A 14,100-nucleotide genomic window follows, 5' to 3' on the forward strand; every position below is an offset into this window, starting at 1 on the left:
AAATAAAAGACAGCAGACACAAATTAACCCGAAAGATAGCAGACACACAACTCTCCATCATAATAATCATCCGATCGTCCCAGTACATACACCAATAAGTTCTTTCCTGTCAAACAGTGTTCTATTGTCTTGGTGTGACATCCAAAGGTGTCGAGTTCGAGAAGAATAAAAAATTAAAAAAAGAACTGGGTTGATCAAAATCGTACCATTGGATGAAGCATCTTCCAACGTGTCGAGCTCTCATACCCAAACTACAAGGCACCACAAGATGAACGAATTGCAAAGGATTTTAATCTGGTGTAAATCTTCATCATAATTTATGATTGATGATTCTATATTTCTATCAACTCCCAAGTAAATAATAGAAACAAATCCAAAACAATGGTTTCTAGCCACACAAATCTTACATTAATTGAGACTTCATGGAAACACTATCTACAAATGGAAAGGGATATATCCCATAAACAAAGTAGAAGTATACTTTTTTCTCTCTACCTCTCAATCAATAGCAGCCGTGGCTGAGACTCCGGCAGTGTCAGTGTTGTTCGCACCGGTAGTGTGAGTGTTGTTCGCACTCTTGTTGATCGCATTGAGAATAACGACAAGGGAAACGATGAACGCATAATCGACGTTCGGATACGCAGTCACCGTGAAATTGTCCTTCCCAAACAACACACTTTGAACAGTATGTTTCTTATGCATCTGTACATCAATCAAATTAATCAATTCCTTTCCATCCTTAATAGATTCTCATAGTAATTAAAGTTGGGCTTTGTAAGAATGCATTCTAGATCGATTTTATATTCTCGATAAGAACTTTTATCATTCGAGAATGCAAAATCAACTAAGAATGCATACCAAACGCTGTCTTACTACTAACTAATCTCACAAGTTTTTGGTTTTTTGTTTTTTTTTTTCTTACTTACTTGGGCGATGAGGTTAGAGGAGTCTCCAATATAGATCTTGCAAGATCTCTCAAACCAGCTCCCTTTGATCTTGAAATCACAAACTTCCTCATTGGTATTATTACCCGCCAAGAACACATTAAGTTGAGTCTTAAATTGGAACAAAGAAGACCTCTTTACACTAAATAACAGATCATTCGAGTCACTGCTATCTCCCCTGAACACTTTCCCATCTTGAATGTGCACTCAATCTCTGGAAGAAGAAAACATAAAAACTTTAAATGGTTTGTTTGAAGCTTAAATTAGAAACCAATTCCGGATCACAACATATGTTAAAATTTAAAGAAACTATCATTATTGGAACCTTTTTTTGAATAGAGAGGAGGGGATTGCCATTGGCGTCGAGAAGGACACGACGATCATGAAGACTGAAGAGCATATTTTTAACTTTGAAGATGATATTGCCGTTGACGTCGACGACGGAGAAATTGCCTTCTCCAACGGATAAAACCTTCCTTACGATGGTGAGATCAACAGGGTACGGAGCATAGAATTGGGGACCGACGACGGTGATGAGATTGGTTAATGGTGGATAGTTAGAGTACTCAGCCATGGCCACGGTGGAGACGATGCTAGACAGAGATATAGGTTTCTATTTTTTTTTTTTTTTTCCGCCGGTAAGTAGAGATGTGTTTCTATCACAAAAATAAAATAGAATGTATAGGAAGCAAAAGATGAAGTTATAAAGACTGGAGGATATTCTCAACGAGTCCTAAAAAACATATCTAGTCAACTTTGCTATGCTGGGAATTAATATCCTTTTTTTTTTTTTTTGGGTGCAATGATCTACTCACTTTGATTGATAAAAGGAGTTACAATGCTCAGAAGATCCCTAGGAAAGGGAGGCTCCCTAAAACAGTTGACAAGACAGGAGAGTGCCCACTTAACCAAGTTGTGTGCCAATCTGTTCCCAGATCTGCTGATAAAGACAAAATCACAAAAAGAGGAGGCTTTCAAGATGCCGATATCCTTCGCAATACAAGAAATGCAGTGGGGAATAGGGGGGGGAGACGGGGCCAAACATTCAATAAGGGAGAGACAATCCGACGAAACCACAAGAGATCGGATCCCCAACTTGCAAGCAACGAGAGAGCCAGCCAGATTGCCAATGCCTCACCAATCACCACCGGAGCCAAAGCAAAATGATCGGAAGCGATCAAACAGATGTCGCTCCCCGGATCAAAGACAACACACCCCACACCAAGGGCCTTGGGGCTCGATCCAGTAGCCGCATCAACAAAAAGGGAGAAGGTTCCTGAGGGGGGGGGGGGGAAGAAGGAACCACACTAGTAGAAACCCCCGCAGCCAAAGAGATGGTGCTCGGGGGGAGGGAGATAACCGCATCGATTCCCGAGTTCGCCGAAGCAATCCAGGACCGAAACGGGGGAATCGAAGCCTTGAAGCATCTAGCAGTCCTAAGCTTCCAGATTTCCCAAGCAGCAATCGCATGTGAAGAGAAGAAAATCCTGCGCTCCTTCTTAGATGCCCCAGGTAAGCAATTCCATTTTAAAATCCATTCTGATAGGGAGAGACCAGGAAAAGCATCCACCTTCAAGGACACAGAAGAAGCAAATCAGGCTTGTATGCAAATTCCACGTACCACCCCTACTTTATCCCCCTAATTCCAGATAAGTCCAAACCGTTAAGTTTAGCCGTTAACTGCTAAAAACTTGACCATTTTACCCTTTCTTCTATGTTTATAAATTTGAAAAGACCTAATTGCCCTGACCCAAGGTTCTAAAACTCGGGTTTCGACAAGCCAGAAATTGAGTTCGTCTCGATTTCGACCATATCTCAGTCGAAACCAGGGATTTTTTTCCCATTGATGGGGAAACCAAGGCTTCGACCCTAAAACAAGGTTTTTTAGGCCTGATTTTTTTGCAGGTTGCCTATTTTCACATTTTAAACACAATCCATGAATTACATTGACAAAAAAATCACTAAAAATAGTACTTGTGGTTATTGACCCAAGTTTACTAATGTACACGCTGATACGATACAGACACTACACTGGTATTATAAATTTATAATTAGTTCACATAATTATAAAGTACTTGAACCCTGAATAATACATTGAATCAAAATAAAATATTAAAATGCCCCTCTTTAATTTCATGCGGAGTTTCTTGGTGGGTCTAATCCACGAGCAGCGTACCACTGAAGATTGCAAAACCGTTCCTCCGAATGCACAACATATGTATCTCATGACATGTTATGGGACCAATTGGTCTGATAGTCCATTACTGCCCAATTATAAGCCCCATCATCAACTTGTCCAGGATATCCCAATCTAGGGAAGAGTTCACCGAGAATGTAAGAAGGTGAAGCCGACACAGATGGCTCGGATGAATACCCGAATATACTATCGACAAGAGATGACCCAGTACCTGACCTATCCCCATATATATATATAGCAGTGCTCTCAAAGGATGGTCCACCAGCATATCCACCCCCATACGCTCCATACCCTCTATGTGATGTTGATCCGACGCTCTCGAAGCCACCACCATGATGTTGTGCTGGACTAGGGGTTTCTGCTACGCAAGATGACGCACGAAGTCATCATCATAATGAATACTTTAGGTAATTTTCTTTTTGTGTTTTCTTTTTTGGATCCCTACCCCAAACAGTTTCTAGAATTTGACTGAAGATCGATGACATATCATGTGGTTGCCATTATTTCATGGGATCAAACTTTTAGTCTTTTAGTAAGCTGATCTGAAGGTAGGACCATAAAGATTTACTGTTTGTGACTTTTATAATTTTTCTATACCTATCCTTGATAAAATGTGCATTTTATTGATGGACTCATACTCATACAAAGTAACTCTTAATACCCATTTGGTTTGCAGTGAAATGAAGTTATAAACAGATTGCACATTGGTAAATTAGTAAAGTGAAGTAAAATGAAAAAAAAAAAAAAAAACTTTTAAGTGGAGTGTAAGGGAGTCATTTTTGTAAAAAGAAGAAAAGACAGAGAATTTGAAAGCAAAAAAAAGAAAAAGAAAAAGACAAATAGTTTGAAAGTAAAAAAAGAAGAAACAACATGTATGTCTGTGTATTATTATTCTTAAAAAACTATTGAAAATCCATTGAAAAAACGTAAAAACCCATTGAAAAACATTGAAAAATCAAAACCCATTGAAAAAGTTAAAAACAGCCTTAGTTTCGACGGTTTTCCATAGGTTTCGACCGAAACCATAAACCATTGCGAAACCAGCGAAAACCAGTACAAAACCTGGGATTTTTTAAAGTTTATGCTTAACTCGTCTCGGAACCGTTGAAACCGAATTGTCTAGGCGGTTTCGACAGGTTTTGACCGCGTTTTGATTCCATGGTTCAAATACAGAACAACGAGAGATGAATCACGATATAGCCTCAGATAAAGATAGATTGCTATGAAGGGTGATCATCATCCCTACCTTTTAACCTGAGAAAGTATGTCAGTAGTTTTGTTATTTCTTTTCTGAACCCAATGTGCTAGCATTGGCCTAAGCAACGAGAAGCTACAAACCAAAACCCTAATTGACAAGTGACCACTCGAGTAGATCATATCAATGAATTGATTACTGTTCACTCCCCTTCAGGTTTTACAACCAAAATTAAGGATCTTATCAAACTTCAAACAGAGTAAAAGCAGAACTGCGGAGGAGGAGACGAACCGGGCTGAGCGGCACGACAGTGTAGAAACGCTTGTCGAAGAATTCCCCAACGCAGAGATGATGGCTGCTTTCTTGAATTCGAAGGAGAGAGATCTGTTTGAGAGAAGTTTCATAACAGATCCCTTTTGATGATTTGATAGAAGTTTGAGAGAAGTTTCAGAAATGGAAGATGGGTTTTGGGGAAGATGAGGGTATTTTGGTAATTATGCCCTAGCAAGGGCATTTTAATAATTAGGTTGGACTAAGTTCTGAAGAACAAATAGTGGGGGTAAAAGGGTCTTATCAAATTAGACTAGGGTAAAAAGGTCTTTTCATGTTATGAACAAATAGGTCTTTTCAAATTTATAAACGTAGAAGAAAGGGTAAAATGGTCAAGTTTTTAGCACTTAACGGCTAAACTTAACGGTTTGGACTTATTTGGAATTAAGAGGGTAAAGTAGGGGTGGTACGTGGACTTTTCAGAACCTTAGGGGGTACGAGGAATATTGGGTGCATTATAGGGGGTACGAGTACTTTACCCGTTTTTTTTTTAAAACAATCTTAAAACAAAATAATCTTAGGGAACCAACGGGCCGAATCATACCACCAATCAGTCTCCTGTAGATTGCAGATGTCCCCTTATGGTGCAAAATCGAATTTTTGTTAATTAGCTTTCAGGATAAAACAATCCTACTGGTACCTTCAATAGTCGTTGCACTTATTTATTGGACCATGTCAGGACACACTCGAATTGTACTCGATCAATAAGGGAAAACTTTTTTTCCAAAAACTCACATTAATAGCATGCAATAATTTACATTCTATTTATAGTTTTCGGAGTAGAGATTTAAATCCATGCATCTCTTTGAACAAGAATAGCATGCAATAATTTGCATTCTTATTAATACCATCAAATTTTGGGTTTTACTCGAATCATATATTCCATACGCTAACTGTATGATAACAAAATGAGAATGCAAACGGTGGGAAAAATGAATTAAACCCCCACACCAAAATACCTCTTAGCACGATAATAAACAAGCACTTTCAATTGCATATTGACAATTATATACGGTTGTTTCTTCGAACTTTCGGTCTACCGACTGAAAACCACAAGATGCTAAAAATAAGGATCGTCCCTACTCTTCCTTAGGCAACAAGTGGGTTAACTTTACCTCCGCCTCGATTGCTCCAAGGATTTTTAAACGCACATGAAAACTGGAAAAATAACAGAAGAAAACTCAATCTTTGGATAAAAACGAAGTACTCTACTAGAATGGTTGCATAGATCGATGAACTACATCAACAATCCTTGCAACAAGGAAAGAATTCTACTACGTACACTACGCTAAGTTACTCCTAGTCCTAGATAGAAATTAAATGTAAGGTTTGGATAATCAGTCGAAAAATCCCCTTGTATCTCTTCTCGCTACTTATTAATAGCGGTTGGACTTCTTACGTCTCCCTTAACGCAGCCAGTTACAGTCCTTTAACTTGTCGTGTCCACTTTCCAAGGCACACAATCATTAGCCCCAACTGCCCCCTCACTGATAACCACTACTAGAAGTCTTGTTTGCTTCAAACTTCCTGGGCCATGACCGTTCCCCTGGGCTAAATGGTCATTGACCACCTTGGACCGGTCATTTTTGGGCCGTCAGGTTCACCTTCCAGACCAAACCATTTGGGGGTGTAAACAATAGTATAATCATATATGGTAAATAACCAATAAACATACTTGCAACTATCCATAGAAATTGAACATATATCCAACCATCAAACGTTTAATCAATCAAATGCCACTTGGCAAGATAAGACAATAAACAAAGTCGATAAATTAAGTCACTGAGCTAAAATCATTAAAAAAAAAATTAGGCAACTTACAAGTCACCCCTTGATTTTCAAACAAAACACAGATGACCCTATGGTTTTTGAAAAAACAGAAATCACCCTTGGTTTAGACCTCATTATGACAAATTAGTTCTTACCGTTAATTTTATGCTGTTAAGTGATGATGTTAGTCAGTTAAATAAATTTAAATCCCTAAACTACCCTTGACCAATGTTGAAGATGAAGGAAAGGTAGTATTGTAAATTTAATTTTAATGTTTTAATACAAGGGTAAAATAGTCTTTTCACATCAATGACTAACAACAGACTAACACCATTACTGTAGAGGGGGTGATTTAAGTTTTTTCAAAAAAACAAGGGGTTAATACCCAAAAAGTATGACAATAAAATCAACATGATCACAAAAATTCTAGGGGAAAATTACATGATTAGCTACTTTTGGGGTTTCATTTACAAAACTGTCCACTCAATGTTTGAATTAACAAAAATAGATAAAACCAAGTTAAGGTTTACAAAACTAGACAAAATTGTGTCTCTCCCTCCCTCACTTACTTTTTTATATATTTTTATCCCTACCATTGCCTTTCTCCATGGCGTTCCTGACACCAGCTTGGGCTGGGAGATGCATAACGTGGGTGAAAGCTACGACATTGAAGAGCTTTGCGAGAAGGCGAGCATCACCCATGTCTCCTTCGACGATGAAGATGCCATGATTGTTGAGGAGAGCTTTTCTAGTTTTTTTCAGTGAGAGACCCACAACGCCATCACCGCGTCTCTTGAGAGCGAAAGACGTGGGTGCCGATGAAACCGGCGGTGCCGGTGACCAATACAGCCATGCCACCAGATCGGCGGATCTGGGCGGAGGTTCTAACCTGTTTCTCCCATCGGATTCCACCCCAAGAAGCGGCGAATTATCGGCTACCTGAATCGACGAAGCTTTGGAGGCTGAGATAGGAAGCGGTGAGAGCCATAAAGAAGAGAGCCAAAGGAACATAGTGCTTGTAGAAGCGAAACATTGATGGAATTGGCGATTTATTGTGTGGGCTCTTTCGATCTTCACCTTCCCCGGCGTCGATGGGAAGAGCTCATCCTGCAATGACGGCATCTTTTTCGCCCTTTTGGGTCTCTTTAATTTCGCTTTTTTTTTTTGTTTCCTTGCTCTTATTCTAGAAAGAAGGAAGAAGAAAAGAAAATAACAGATGCAGAGGAAAGAGAAACCATTTTTTATTGATTTCATTGATTCTGCAGCTCAAATTTATCACGTGGATTCATTTTTTTCTCGTAAGATAGAAGCAATTTGTCCCACTGTTATAGCAGCGATTGTCGAAAACATCATGCATCGGCCTGTAAATCCATCTCGAAGTTCATGAGTTTGTCGTCGGTGCAAATGGAGAAAACATGCATCTTTTTATTTTGGGGCGGGGGATGGTGGGGAGGTTGAGGGATGGGTTTTTTGGAGGGTTTCATCGATACACCGAAAGAGATATTACTGAAAGAACACGTCTAGCTTGGCAATCAACATTTTGGGGTTGTAGCAGGGGAAGTTCTATTTAGTCTAGTTCTGGATTCTTTTAACTGCCAAATTGCACTAGTTAGCTAATAGTGATCGACTTCAAACCCACTTATTTGAACTGGGATCAAAACTGGCAGGGTAATCACAGGGAAGGGAAGGGAAGGGAAGGGAAGGTTTGGAGTAGTAGACAATGGTGGTGGCGGGGACAGGAGTGGGGTTGGAGGGAACGGAGGATGCCTGGACGAGAAAGCAATGGTAGGGGTAAAAATGTCTAAAAAAGTAAGTGAGGGAAGGAGAGACTATTTTGTCCAGTCTTATAAACCTTAACTTGTTCTTGTCTATTTTTGTTAACTTAAACATAGAGTGGACGATTTTGTAAATGAAAACTCAAAAATAGCTAATCATGTAATTTTTCCAAAATTATATTGAACATCTTATCAACGAACATGATGCAAAATAACATAATAAATAATAAAAACTGTTGCATCGTAAGATTTCATTGGGATAACTTAGCCCATGTTCCCTTAGACATGGTGTACTTAAAGAGGCTATCAAGTAAAAGGCAATGTAACAAGTATTTTTTTTTTTTTTGTTAAACTAAGCAATGTAACATTACATGACTTGAATTGCCAGCCTGTTCAGCCTAGTCTTTGTAACAACCGAGTTACTAGACCCAAACAATTCCAAGTGAATGATGGTTGGATTCAAATGTACTAGGCCACGATCATCACTCATGTGCCATGCAACAAAAAGAACTAGTTCCAATATGGGCTTTGTGTTGGGGTACGATGTCTTTACTTTGTCGTTTGCATAAGTGGGCTGATTCTGAAGACCTGTTAAGAGGTTGTAGGCCAAGAAATTGGTTTTTAGGGCTATGTGGGAATTTCAATAAATTACCTATACAGGATTCCGTTTTCTTTCTCTATAATCAATCTGAGAGAGGTGTAAGGACGAGTGATTGTAACTCTATTCTCCATTGTTAGAGAAACAAATCTCATCTCATTGTGGAGGTAGAAATTTTTGTCGAACCACGTAAATCCTTGTGTGCATTGTGATTGTTTGTTTGCGATTTCCATTCTCTTCTACATCGTTTTAAATTCTCATTTTTTCTATAATTTTGAACATAATTCAAAATTAGAATCCAATTTGACCCAAAACTAAATAGGATTAGGGGGAGTGTTCTCTGTGGGGGGAGCGCAAGGACCACATATGCACAACAACCAATGGAAGCGTGCTAGCATCTTGGGGTGAAATTTTTGTCTTTCACGGGGGGTGGGGAGGTCATTTCACCCCCCCACTGTGTCTGGACGTGACCCCTGTATCCCCACAAAGAACATTTATCCATAGGATTATTACCACTTATTCCATAGTTGGGCTGGTGCTATCTGTAGACCCATAAATAAAAAGTAGTTATAACCCATTTAGAAGACTCCCAATTAAATTGACTAAAAAACAACATCAAGAAGGTCCCAACAACTTGAAAAGGTCCAACTGATCATACAGCTATAAACCCAAGAGTCATGAATCATAACAAAAATCACAACTGATCTCCTCCCCTCCTCTGCTTACACATTCAAGCCAAGAGAATGGTGAAGCGGTATGGACAAGGGGTAAAACAGTCAAAAAACCATTTTTAAAGAAAATCGTAGACAAATTTGTCTAATACAGCCGACCATGCTATCCCGTATTGTATCGATTTTTCAAGTGACCGATATATTCGATCCAATACCATGCTCTATAACATGTTTAAGACAATAGATAGATTCACCCAAAAAATAAAAGATAGCAGACACAATTTTTCGTCAGAATAATCATCTGGTCATCCCAGTACATACGCCAATAAGTTATTTCTGTCAAACATTGTTCTTTTGTCTTGGTGCAACATCCAAAGGTGTTGAACTCAAGAAAAAAAAAAGGGTCAATCAAGCCCAGAAGGTATGTAAACAGATCGGATTCGGCTCGGATAATGTTATATCGGCATCCGCATCCGATTAGCTTTCGGACAGATTCGGATAATGCTAAATGGGTGTGGAAGTCTGAGTTTCGTTCGCACTCTCGTTGATTGCATTGAGAATAAGGATGAGGGAAACGATGAAGGCATAATTGACGTTCGGATACACAGTCACCATGAAATTGTCCTTCCCACACAGCATGCTTTGAACAATATGTTTCTTATGCATCTACACATCAAAAAAAAAATAAATAAAAACATCAATTCCTTCCATCCTTCATCGATTCTCAAATTAATTAAAACTGTGTTTTGTAAGTATTCTTGGAATGAATTGTAGGTCGATTTTTTGCATTCTTGATAAGAACAACTATTTTTATCAGTTGAGAATGTAAAATCGACTTAGAATGAATACCAAACGCTGCCTTACTACTAATTTATCTCACAAGCTTCTGTTTTTTTGTCCTTATTTGGGCGATGAGGTTAGAGGAGCCTCCAATATAGATCTTGCAAGATCTCTCCGACCAGCTCCCTTTGATCTTGAAATCACAAACTTCCTCATTGGTATTATTACCCGCCAAGAACACATTAAGTTGAGTCTTAAATTGGAACATATATAGAAGACCTCTTTGCACAAAAATAACAGATCATTCGAGTCACTGCTATCTCCCCTGAACACTTCCAATCTTGAATGTGCAGTCCATATCTAGAAAAGAAAAAAAAACAAAAAAACAAAAAAAAACAAAAAACACTCTTTAAATGGTTTGAAGCTTAATTTAGAAACCAATTCCGGATCAAAAAATATGTTAGAATTTAAAGAAACTATCATTATTAGAACCTTTTTTCGGAAAGTGAGGAGAGGATTGCCATTGGCGTCGAGAAGGACACGATGACCATGAAGACTTAAGAGGGTATTCTTAACGTTGAAGATGATGTTGCCGTTGACATCGGCGACGGAGAAATTGCCTTCTCCAACGACTAAAACCTTCTTCACGATGGTGAGATCAACAGGGTAGGGAGCACAGAATTGGGGTCCGACGACGGTGATGGGATTGGTTAATGGTGGATAGTTGGAATGCTCAGCCATGGCCACCACGGTAGAGACGATGTCTAACAGACAGAGATGGGTTTCTATTTTTTTTTTTTTCTTCCGGTCGGTAAGTAGAGATGTGTTTCTATCACAAAAATAAAATAGAATGAATATATAGAAAGCAAAAGATGAAGTTATAAAGAGTTAAAGACTGGATGTTCTTAACAAGTCCTAAAAAAATATCTAAGTCAACTTTTCTATGTTGGGATTTAATATCTTTGACTTCCTCAACTATTGCATCAAGACAAGAGCTAGATTATTTTCACATTATCCACACCTGCCAAAACATATGTGTTAAAGGGAATATAATACTTATCTTAATTAAAGAGAAATCACAGTTGATAATGTTAAACTCAAGTAACATACATGACATCACGAATCTCTTTTAGAGTGTAGACGTCCCCTTATGGTACAAAATCAGATTCTTGTGAATTAGATTTCAAGATAGAATAATCACGTAGGTCCTTTCAACAATCGTTGTACTTATTTATTGGGCCATATTGGGATGGATTTTTATCGCCCTGAATGTAGTGCGCTATCCAGTGCACGATGCTTGAGAATCCAACCATTAAACCAACATTTGAGAAAATAAAAAGACATCACTACCCATGATTTAAGGATCCAGATCTTCTAGGGCTTAGGCATAGCAGTAATCTTTCCGGTGCTGGAATATATCATTGACACCTGTAAAGTGTGGCATCTAACGGTACATTTTAATTTTTTTTGAATTCTTGAGTTTAAATGGTTTTAGAAAAACAAACCAATTCAACCCAAAACAAAACCGTTTTTTCCAACCGGACCACTCTAAAACCTAAACCAAAGTAAAACGATTTCCCAGCTTTCCTCCCTTTTTCAAAATCAAAACGTAAAAACCTAAAACGTCTTCTTCCTCCTCCTTCGTTTCCACCCCATCCTCCTCCTCACCTCAGCTGGTCTGCCGAAGGGCGGCATCTTCTACCTCATCGTGACGGCACACCCTGCATTCGGTTGGCACCTTGCATTCGACTATTCAAAAACTCAGATCTGTAAGGAAAAATCCCTGTTCCATTTTAACGATTCTTGTTCTTCTTTTGTAGATTTTAGGTTTGAATCTTTATAGGTTTGAGTGGTGGAAATAGGATTCATTCTTGGAGTACAAACTTCCATCTAATCTCCACTTTCTCTTGTTGCTTGTGATTGGGATTTATTACTGAACGTCTTAAGAAAACACACAACAGGGGAGGGATAGTTTCCCTCTGCCTAGTCATTCAGCTCCGGTTGTACATTATTCATTGATGACCTATCATTTTAATATTTTTCAAGGGTATTTTCACCCTTTATCAAGATGTTGTATTTTGCCATTGTTTTGTGTATAGTGATTGAAGAAGATGAATAGGAATCTGTGGCTATATAAGAAGGAACCACACTCATTACCCGCAATATTTTTTTAATGACCAGCAGCAGACTGTAAACTACATAATAAAACCCAATAAAATTGGAGACCGCTTAGCATCTCCCAAATAAGAAGACATGAAAAATAAAATTAGAGACCATAGCAGGCAAGTATTCTATCATATATATGTCAAATACCCAACAGACCACTAATACAACAAACACAAGTAGCCTTCATGGATAACACCACAAGCCTGCTAAATTTGTTTTACATTAAAAAAATGAAATATTAGGAATATGAAGAAGAGACAGATATTGAATGAAAACCAAAATGCACAAGACAATGGTTACCCATTTTATCAAGAACAGGTTTCATGTCAGAATGTTGACCCTAGAGCATAATCCAAACCAGCAGTAAGAAGGTAGGGAATAATCAAACAAGGAACAAAACTAATTCTGAAAATTCAAGCTTCTTCATAGCTGGAAATGACAAATAATATTAGCTTGCTCCAAACATCAAAATTGCTGCCGGGGAGGTGCAACCAGATACAGAGGCCACATAGTCTTTAATGCCCATCACAAATTTGTTGATTAAGGAGACTGGAGGAGCCACCTAAGGTTGGCAAGATCTTAGTTCAGAATTGATGACATGGGCAGATATGCACTTTGAGAGGATCTATATTCAATCCTATGCCAATGTGCTTACCGTAAACTTGGTATAACAGAATCCACACCATAACATGGTGTGTTGCTTGATTCACAATGAAACAAAGTTACCAAGAGCAGCTATAGAAAAGACTAGAAGTTCAGAAGTTTCAAAATAGGAGCTGCCATTGCCTAATATTCCCTTTAGGGGAAAAACACAAACACTTCTTTGAAAAAAGACCAGTGTTGCAAGGGGGTATTAATTGTCATCATGAAACCAAAATATTCCACAATTAGAGTTTCCAATTCAGCAATAATGGAACAATTAAAGACTAGAAAAGAACCAATACTCCACACATGCACTTGGCATCATTGATGCATCCCTGCTCTTCCCTGCAGGATTGGAAGGCTTTGGTTGTCATTATAACTATACATCATAGGGACAATCCTCGCAATGTTAAGTGAGGCCCTTTTGAAGGAGGGTGAGAAATGGTTTTTTGAAAGGCATTCTCTATTGAGTTGCTTCCATGAATCTGAAATCATTCCAAGGACATGATCTTTTGGACTTTCAATTAAAGAACCCCCCTCTTGTTCCTTCATGTAATTGAGGTATATAAGATCCATCGTGTCCTTGCTTCTCATTTAGGTTGTCTTTATATTAATATATAGTTACTACTACACTTGGATTTTGGAAATATAGATCATTTAGGTTGCCTTTATATATAGATGTTAATTACATTGACACTTCCCAAGTCTTCCCTTTTTCTTTGTAATATAAATTTTATTCATGAACTCAACTAGATTATCCTAGTTACTTCATTTGGTATATTGGTTGTTCAAGTTCATGATCATATATTTATTTACTCTTGTTACTCATGTGTATGAACTATTGTAGGTTGGGTTTGACGAGGAGCCTCCTCTATGACGAAATCTACATCTCTCTTCCCTCCTCTGGTTTGGCGAAGTTCGAAAGTATGTAAGTCTCTGTCTCACTCTCACAAACTTTTCAGTTTTGAGCTTCTCTGGTTTCTCTGTTATCTCTCTCACAAACTCGATCTGCCATGGGTTTATCGCCCAACA

At 38.4% G+C, this 14,100-nt stretch overlaps 1 protein-coding gene across 1 annotated transcript in view; it reads right to left on the reverse strand.

Moving 5' to 3' along the window:
* Positions 1-336: 336 nt before the first annotated feature.
* Positions 337-14,100, reverse strand: part of LOC122671863 (protein LURP-one-related 10-like) — a 62,301-nt gene continuing 48,537 nt past the window's right edge. Inside the window, exons 3-6 of the mRNA XM_043869321.1 lie at positions 10,020-10,146; positions 7,135-7,140; positions 1,129-1,138; positions 337-347 (exon numbers count right to left, since the gene is read on the reverse strand). Of these exons, the coding sequence (XP_043725256.1) occupies positions 344-347; positions 1,129-1,138; positions 7,135-7,140; positions 10,020-10,146 (147 nt within the window). The 3' untranslated portion in view covers positions 337-343. The remainder of the gene's footprint in view (positions 348-1,128; positions 1,139-7,134; positions 7,141-10,019; positions 10,147-14,100) is intronic.

Source organism: Telopea speciosissima, chromosome 8, assembly GCF_018873765.1.
Source record: "Telopea speciosissima isolate NSW1024214 ecotype Mountain lineage chromosome 8, Tspe_v1, whole genome shotgun sequence".
In the NCBI taxonomy this organism is placed as follows: Eukaryota; Viridiplantae; Streptophyta; class Magnoliopsida; order Proteales; family Proteaceae; genus Telopea; species Telopea speciosissima.